At 58.6% G+C, this 7,979-nt stretch overlaps 1 protein-coding gene across 2 annotated transcripts in view; it reads left to right on the forward strand.

Annotated features, from left to right (window-relative positions):
• The window catches only part of ITGB4 (integrin, beta 4), a 33,352-nt gene that overhangs the window by 10,118 nt on the left and 15,255 nt on the right, over nt 1-7,979 (forward strand). For both annotated transcript variants that reach the window (XM_010856178.1, XM_010856179.1), the window contains exons 11-23: nt 44-208; nt 358-434; nt 1,649-1,851; nt 3,388-3,491; nt 3,595-3,693; nt 3,830-3,959; nt 4,603-4,725; nt 4,821-4,927; nt 5,662-5,695; nt 5,884-6,075; nt 6,332-6,435; nt 6,710-6,768; nt 6,909-6,932. In XM_010856178.1, the coding sequence (XP_010854480.1) occupies nt 44-208; nt 358-434; nt 1,649-1,851; nt 3,388-3,491; nt 3,595-3,693; nt 3,830-3,959; nt 4,603-4,725; nt 4,821-4,927; nt 5,662-5,695; nt 5,884-6,075; nt 6,332-6,435; nt 6,710-6,768; nt 6,909-6,932 (1,421 nt within the window). The remainder of the gene's footprint in view (nt 1-43; nt 209-357; nt 435-1,648; nt 1,852-3,387; nt 3,492-3,594; nt 3,694-3,829; nt 3,960-4,602; nt 4,726-4,820; nt 4,928-5,661; nt 5,696-5,883; nt 6,076-6,331; nt 6,436-6,709; nt 6,769-6,908; nt 6,933-7,979) is intronic.

The raw sequence follows: 7,979 nt of genomic DNA on the forward strand, positions 1-7,979 counted from the left end.
GGGCCAGCCAGGCCTGCCTCGACTAAAGACGGGGTCCCTGCAGGGCACATACCAAGTGCAGCTCCGGGCCATCGAGGACCTGGACGGGGCTCATGTGTGTCAGCTTCTGGAGGCAGACCAGAAGGGCACCATCCATCTGAAGCCATCCTTCTCCAACGGCCTCCGGATGGACGTGGGCGTCATCTGTGACGTGTGCTCCTGTGAGCTGGTATGACACAGCCCCACCAAGGGTGTACGGGCAGGGAGAGGCTGAGCTGACCACCCGAGGACCCGAGTAACAAAGCAGAGCTCCCTTTTCGGTGTGGCGGCAAGCATCTCCCCCTCTCCCCCACCCACCCCACCACGATTTCATTCCAGCAAAAAGAGGAGCGGTCATCTCGCTGCAACTTCCACGGGGACTTCATGTGCGGACACTGTGTGTGCCACGAGGGCTGGTAAGTGTGGTGGGGGTGAAGCCAGCACCCCGGATGCCAGCAGCTCCCAGTGAAGGGGCCCGCAAGTGCTTGACGCTGGGCATACCATGGAGGCAGGCTGAGGAGGGGGTGGCAGCCAGGCATAGAAAAGGCTGAGAAAGGGGCACATCCAGTTGCTGGATTAAATTCAAAGAACTTTGAAAAACATGGATATGGGAATTCCCTGATGGTCCAGTGGTTAGGACTTAGTGTTCTCATGGCTGGAGCTGTGGGTTCATTCCCTGATCCAGAGACTTAAGATCCTGCAAGCCATCCAGTGCAACACCCCCCAACCCCCGCAAAAAACCCTGGATAATTCTTGAAAAAAAACCTGGACCAGTCCATTCTGAAGGAGATCAGCCCTGGGATTTCTTTGGAAGGAATGACACTAAAGCTGAAACTCCAGTACTTTGGCCACCTCATGTGAAGAGTTGACTCATTGGAGAAGACTCTGATGCTGGGAGGGATTGGGGGCAGGAGGAGAAGGGGACAACAGAGGATGAGATGGCTGGATGGCATCACTGACTCGATGGACGTGAGTCTCAGTGAGCTCCGGGAGTTGGTGATGGACAGGGAGGCCTGGTGTGCTGCGATTCATGGGGTCGCAAAGAGTCGGACACAATTCATGGGGTCGCAAAGAGTCGGACACGACTGAGCGACTGAACTGAACTGAACTGATATCGGATTATCTCTGGAAAGTCATTTAAGAATCAGGACAGGGTGTTGTGGGTCGGGCAGAGCGGGAGGCTGACTTTGCCCTCCATCCCTTTTGAACCTTTACTATCTGAGCCATCCTGGAGAAGGAAATGGCTACCCACTCCAGTATTCTTGCCTGGAAAAATCCCATGGACAGAGGAGCCTGGCGGGCTACAGTCCATGGGGGCACAAAGAGTCGGACACGACTGAGTACACAGCACATTTGAGCCATGGGCCCCTATTCCCTGAGCAGAAGTGAGTCACGAATGAGTGATAGTAAGAGTAAGGGCTTTTCAAGCTTCAAGACATTGAATAGATTTGTTGTGACTTGAGGGGACAGAGGGAGGGTCTCAGGGAACTGAGGCTTGAGTTCAGTTCAACCACTGCTGTCTGCTTAACTTAGACCCATTTAGAGCCTCAGTTTCCTCATCTGTAAAATGGGATGGTGAAGGCCCAGCCTTCTTGCTGGGCAGTGGGGAAGTGACTGGCTCCTCCCGCAGGAGCGGCAAGACCTGTAACTGCTCCACCGGCTCCCAGAGCGACCTGCAGCCCTGCCGGCGGGAGGGCGAGGACAAGGTGTGCTCCGGGCGGGGCGAGTGCCAGTGTGGCCACTGTGTGTGCTATGGCGAAGGCCGCTACGAGGGTCAGTTCTGCGAATACGACAACTTCCAGTGTCCCCGCACCTCCGGGTTCCTCTGCAATGGTGAGCTGCTGACCCAAGTGGGGTGGTACAGGGCTTTGGGGGTGGCCTGGGTGCCCAGCCCACACCCTGCCCCGCTGGTTCTCCCATCAGAGCCCAAGTTGGGAGAGCCACACCAGGAGTCAGAATCCGCCTGTGCAGGCCAGATTCCCTGAGCGCCTCCCGCAAGTCCAGCCCCAACCTGGACCTCTCTCCTCCTCCAAAAACTTGATGCCCAAGGCCCCTACCAGCATGACATTACTCTTATGTTTAAGACTCTGGCTCCCCTGAGGTCCTCCAGTCCACGCCCACCTTCTTCTCCACTCTCCCATCCCACCAGGGATTGGTGCTATAAGGCATGGTGATCTTTCCTCTCTTGGAAGGTGCTACATCTCTGGCAGGCAGGGCCTGGGGTAATGCATCCCACAGGGCCCAACACAGTGTGGGTCCAGGCCAGGGGCCCATAGGCTGGCCAGAGCTTCTGGAACTGGGCAAGGGCCACAGAACCCACAGGGGCCACGTGGAAGGACTGACTGGGCAAATGGAGGAGATTGAATGAAAATCTACTCACCAAATACTTATTAAATCCCAACTGTGTACTAGCCACTGGGGGTCTACTCTTTCCTTCATTCTTGCTTTTATCTGCCTTCTTTTCTCTTTACCTGCCTACCCTACAGTGCACTCAGAGAAATGAAGGGAGAACCCAGGATGTCTGGAGAAAGACAGGTATTTAGCACAGGTGGAGCCATGAGATAGGAAGGGAGGGAGATGCTGCTGGAAAGGAGACAGGGCCAGAGTGTGAGAGGTTTGGATTCCAGGCCAGGATGTATCCAGTTTTAGTCTAGTCCACACTTTTTCTTAAAGGGCCAGACATTAAATGTTTTCAGTTTTGTAAGCCAAACCGTTTCTGTCACTACTGCTCAGCTCTGCCCTTGTAGCAGAAAGCAGCTATAGGCAACACGGAAGCAAATGAGTGTGGCTCTGTTTCAGTAACACTTTTGCAAAAGCAGGTGGTGAGCTGGATTTGGCTTGCAGGCTGCAATCAGTCAATAGCAAGGATATTGGACTTTATCCTTTGAGCAAAGGGAGTCATTGGAGGTTTTAATTTCATTTTCTCTTTATATGTTAACTTTGTATCCAGCCACCTTGCTCAACTAACTTATGAAACCTAGCAACTTATCTATAGATTCTTCTTGCTATTTGGGGACATTTCTGATACTGGCAAATAATGACAGTTTTTTGTTTTTTACTTTCTAATACGTATGTTTTATTTCTTTTTCTTACCTTATTGCATTGGCCAGGATTCATCAAAGGTTCTTAAATAGGGGAGACATGTGACTGGGTTTGTGTTTTGGGGTGATCACTCCATCTGCAGAGTGGAAGGTAGAGGGCAGAATAGAGCGGGGAAAAATGGAGAGAAGGGAATGCCAGGAAAGAGAGGAAGAGATGGCTCTGCCCATGGCTGGAGACATCCTAGCTCCTGAGGCAGCTCTGCCGGGTGGGCAGCCTGGACTGCAGGTGCAAATGTGCCTCTCCACTCTCGCCTTCCCTTCTTTGCAGACCGGGGACGCTGCTCCATGGGTCAGTGCGTGTGTGAGCCTGGCTGGACAGGCCTGAGCTGTGACTGTCCTCTCAGCAATGCCACCTGCATCGACAGTAACGGGGTGGGCCAGGGCCTGAGGCAGGCAGCAGGGGACGGTGGGCCGGGCCCCCTCGCAGACAGGGATGGGGGCGCAGCTGGCTCACGGGGGCCTCCTCTCACCTCAGGGTCTCTGTAATGGGCGTGGCCACTGCGAGTGCGGCCGCTGCCACTGCAACCAACAGTCGCTCTACACGGACACCGTCTGCGAGATCAACTACTCGGCGGTGAGGCCACACTCGCTGGGTGTGGGCACGGGGACCCATCGCCATGGGAGCTGCCCAGGCAGTGAGGTTGTGGGAGTGGGCCTGGCAGGGGCCACCCAGCACAGTACCCGTCTGCCCCTCCTCTTTGCCCACCCAGATCCACCTGGGCCTCTGTGAGGACCTGCGCTCCTGCGTGCAGTGCCAGGCCTGGGGCACCGGTGAAAAGAAGGGGCGCACGTGCGAGGAGTGCAGCTTCAAGGTCAAGATGGTGGATGAGCTCAAGAAAGGTACAGGGCAGGCAAGAGAACTGGGCACGGGGAGACCCCTAAGGGGGGGTCGCTCATCAGGGCGGGGCTGTAGAGCTGGGTGGGAGACCTCTAAGCGGGGTCGCTCATCAGGGCGGGGCTGTAGAGCTGGGTGGGAGACCTCTAAGCGGGGTCGCTCATCAGGGCGGGGCTGTAGAGCTGGGTAGGGGGCTCGTAGTCCAAAGTGAGGACAGGCAGAAGAGGGGTTCCAGGCCTGGGGGGTGGTCACAGAATCCAGACTGGGCACACAGACCCAGGGAGGGGACGCACAGTCTGGCCAGAGCACCCAGTCCTGGGGAGGGGGCCATGAACATAGCAAAGGCGCAAAAAACGGGCCCTGGGGCACACAGCCTGCTTTCCTCTGGGTCAGAAAAATGTTCTAGAAGCCCAGCTCCTGAGTGATGCCCAGGACAGGCACAGATTTGCGGGCGTTGACGGTCCTGGGCAGGGCAGCCCCCACTTCACCGCCCACCGTGTGCACAGTCTGCCGGGAACTCACATTCTTCCCCAGGGAGGGGCCTCCGCCCCTGCACCCCGCCCCTGTGATGGGCGGGCGGGCCCCTCGCCAGGCCCTGAGGCGCTCCGGGCTGGGGTCGGGTGCCCTGCTGACCGTCTGTGTCTGCAGCAGAGGAGGTGGTGGAGCACTGCTCCTTCCGGGACGAGGACGACGACTGTACCTACAGTTACACCGTGGAGGGGGACAGCGCCCCTGGGCCCAACAGCACCGTCCTGGTGCAGAGGCGGAAGGGTGAGCCGGCGGGCCGGCAGGGTGGGCCTGGGTGGCCTGTCAGACCCGCATCGGGGGGAGGCACTGGCTCCCTCCTCCTCCTCTCTCCTCCCTAGAATGCCCCCCGGGCACCTTCTGGTGGCTCATCCCCCTGCTCATCTTCCTCCTCCTGTTCCCGGTCCTGCTGCTGCTGCTCTGCTGGAAGTACTGTGCCTGCTGCAAGGTGGGGGCTCCCCTGGTCCCCACCCCACTGGGGTCCCTGTAGGGGGCAGAGGCCAAGGGAACCCACACGTTCTGCCCAGCTCTGGTGCTGTCCCCACCCCAGCCCCTCGCCTCTGCCAGCCACCAGTGGCTGGATTCCTGGGAGTCCCTGGCCCGGGGGTCAGCCGCATGCAAAGGGTCACGAGAACCAACAAGAAGGAAGGGCTCTGCCCACCAGGAGCTGGCCGTCTCCCTGGGAAGAAAGACCGGAGACAGGAGAGTGCAGAGCATGGCCTGGCGTGGGATACTGAAGGGGGCAGAGGTGCCCCTACGGCAGCCCCCAGGGTCGTATTCATGCGTGTTACAGGGAGAAAGCGTTCTGTGACCAAATACTTTTGAGAAAGCGGTTTCTCCTCTGCAGGGCTTCTCGGAGCCTTTGAGCTAGTTGTTTGCATAAGGAAACTACATGGGGAAGGAATTCAGTGCTTCCCAAAGGGGTTTGATCACAGAACCTTTTCCTTTCCAGAGTAGATAGCGGGACCAGAGTCCCATGGCATGCATTTTGGGTACCCTCTCCCCCTGTTCGCCTCTGTGCCCACACCCAGGCCCCTGTAACTGCCTGGATATCCCAGTGTCTGGGGAAGGCACTGCTGACCCCTCTGGACCACTGGCGTGGGTGGGAGGCGGTGGCCGGAGGGACTTCCCTGGGCCGGTGCGGCCGTCTCAGCTCTCATCTCCGCCCTCCTTGCCTCCTAGGCCTGCCTGGCCCTTCTCCCTTGCTGCAACCGAGGTACGGGCCTGGCCTCGGCGGGGGCGGTGGACTTCTGACAGCTCCTTCCTTCAGCGGGGGTGGAGGGGAAGCAGGGTGCCAAGTCTGGGACAGAGGCCGGGGACGGTGGAGGTCCCACCTGTGGGGTGTGGTGGGGGAGGGTCTAGGAAGCAGCCCCTCAGCCCCGTACTGAGGCCCAGGTCCCACAGGTCACATGGTGGGCTTCAAGGAAGACCACTACATGCTGCGAGAGAACCTGATGGCCTCGGACCACTTGGACACGCCCTTGCTGCGCAGCGGGAACCTCAAGGGTCGCGACACGGTCCGATGGAAGATCACCAACAACGTGCAGCGGCCGGGCTTCGCCTCGCACGCTGCAGGCATCAACCCCTCAGAGCTGGGTGAGGGCCGGGGCTGGGCACCACGTCTCCTGGCGCTGCCCTTGGGGCCCGGGGCACATTCACACTGCTCCCTGGTCTGGGATCCAGCATTCCTCTTTTCTCTGGGTATCGGGTGCAGGCACAGGGCTGGCCACCTCCTACCCTTCCTGAGGGGTACACGCCCCCGGTGCCCCCCAATCCGAGCCCGGCTTCTGGAGGAGGCTTCTGTGGTGCCCATCATGGCGGGACTGACGACCCCCCTCCTCACCTGCCCTAGTGCCCTACGGACTATCCCTGCGGCTTGCTCGCCTCTGCACCGAGAACCTGCTGAAGCCTGGCACGCGAGAATGCGACCAGCTGCGCCAGGAGGTGGAGGAGAATGTAAGGAGCCGGTCCCAGGCAGTGGGCACCTCTGGGCCGGGTGTGAGCTGGGTGGCAGGAGGGCAGAGGGAAGCCGCCTTGGGTGGGAAAGAAGGGCTTTCTCGGACACACGTGTGGCCGGGGGGTCCCCTGGGATCTGCCCCACATGAATGCTTCCAGAAGGGTAGAGCCACTGCACATGCCTGTGGCCACACCCCCAGCCATGCCCAGGAGGTCCTCTGGGTGCAGGGGCTCCCCCAGGGCCCCAGCCTCACAGCCCTCCCTTGCCTGGCAGCTGAACGAGGTGTACCGACAAATCACAGGCGCTCACAACCTCCAGCAGACCAAGTTCCGGTGGGTCCTAGGCGCCCGGGGTGGGGTTGGTTGGCGGGGGGCGCTGCTCCCATAGCTGATGCCAGGGGATTTCTCCCAAGCAGATAATCCTTGCCCCCTAGGGACCATCTGGCTCACAGTCTTCACTTTGCCCCCCACAGGCAGCAGCCCAACGCCGGGAAAAAGTGAGTCGAAGACACATCTGTGGGCAGTACCAGCCCCAAGTCCCACCTCCCCCATCCCCACCTCCCGCATCCCCACTTCCATCTCCATCATCTCCGCCCCATGGGAGAGGAGGGCTGTCTGGGTCTGTCCTGGGGTAGGACCTTCACTGAACACATACCCATACGAAGCCCTCACCGAGAGCCAGCCCCTGTATGAGAATAAGAAACCCACAGGGAAACGAGCCAACCCAGTCCCCGGCCTCACACGGGCAATAGCTCCCACCCAGTACCAGGGATAGCTGGTGCCCAGAGCCAGCCCTCCTCTGAGGCCAAAGGCCTTGATCCTGGAGGCGCCGCTGGTTACCAACCAGATGGTCCAGTGGGTGACACACTTCTTTCCCAGTTCCCACCCCAAGTCCCAGATCCCCCAGGGAAGAGTGGGGTGGGGTTCAATACCAAGAAGACAAAGCACAGCTCTCACCGGGCATATTACTGTGGGTAAGAACCATTGAGACTGGCACTTTGAGTGTTGACCACTGGTCAGGCCTTGTTCTAAGGACTCGTGTGTGTGGTTATCTTACTCAAGTGGGGATCATTGCTATTCCCATTGTATAGTTGAGGAAACTGAAGATCAGAGAAGTTGAGCAACTTACCCAAGGTTACCTAGCCATTGAGAGAGAGAACCAGGGGAATTCCCTGGTGGTCCAGCAGTTAAAGCTTCCCAGGTGGCTCAGTGGTAAAGAACCTGCCTGCCAGTGCAAAGGACAAAAGACGCGGGTTCAGTCCCTGGGCGTGGAAGATCTCCTGGAGTGGGAATGGCAACCCACTCCAGTATTCTTGTATGGAAAATTCCATGGATGGAGGAACCAGGCGGGCTACGGTCCATGGGGTCACAAAGGGTCAGACACAACGCAGCACGACACAGGAGCAGCAGTTAAGACTCAGGCTTTCGCTGCCAGGGACCAGGTTCAATTTCCATGTGGTTGGGTAAAAAAAAAAAAAAAAAATTTAAGATGAAAAGCCAGGATTGCAGCCAGGCAGTCTGGCCTGTCCCCTTGGCATCTTTGC

Source organism: Bison bison, unplaced genomic scaffold (assembly GCF_000754665.1).
Source record: "Bison bison bison isolate TAMUID 2011002044 unplaced genomic scaffold, Bison_UMD1.0 scf7180017864371, whole genome shotgun sequence".
Lineage (NCBI taxonomy): Eukaryota > Metazoa > Chordata > Mammalia > Artiodactyla > Bovidae > Bison > Bison bison.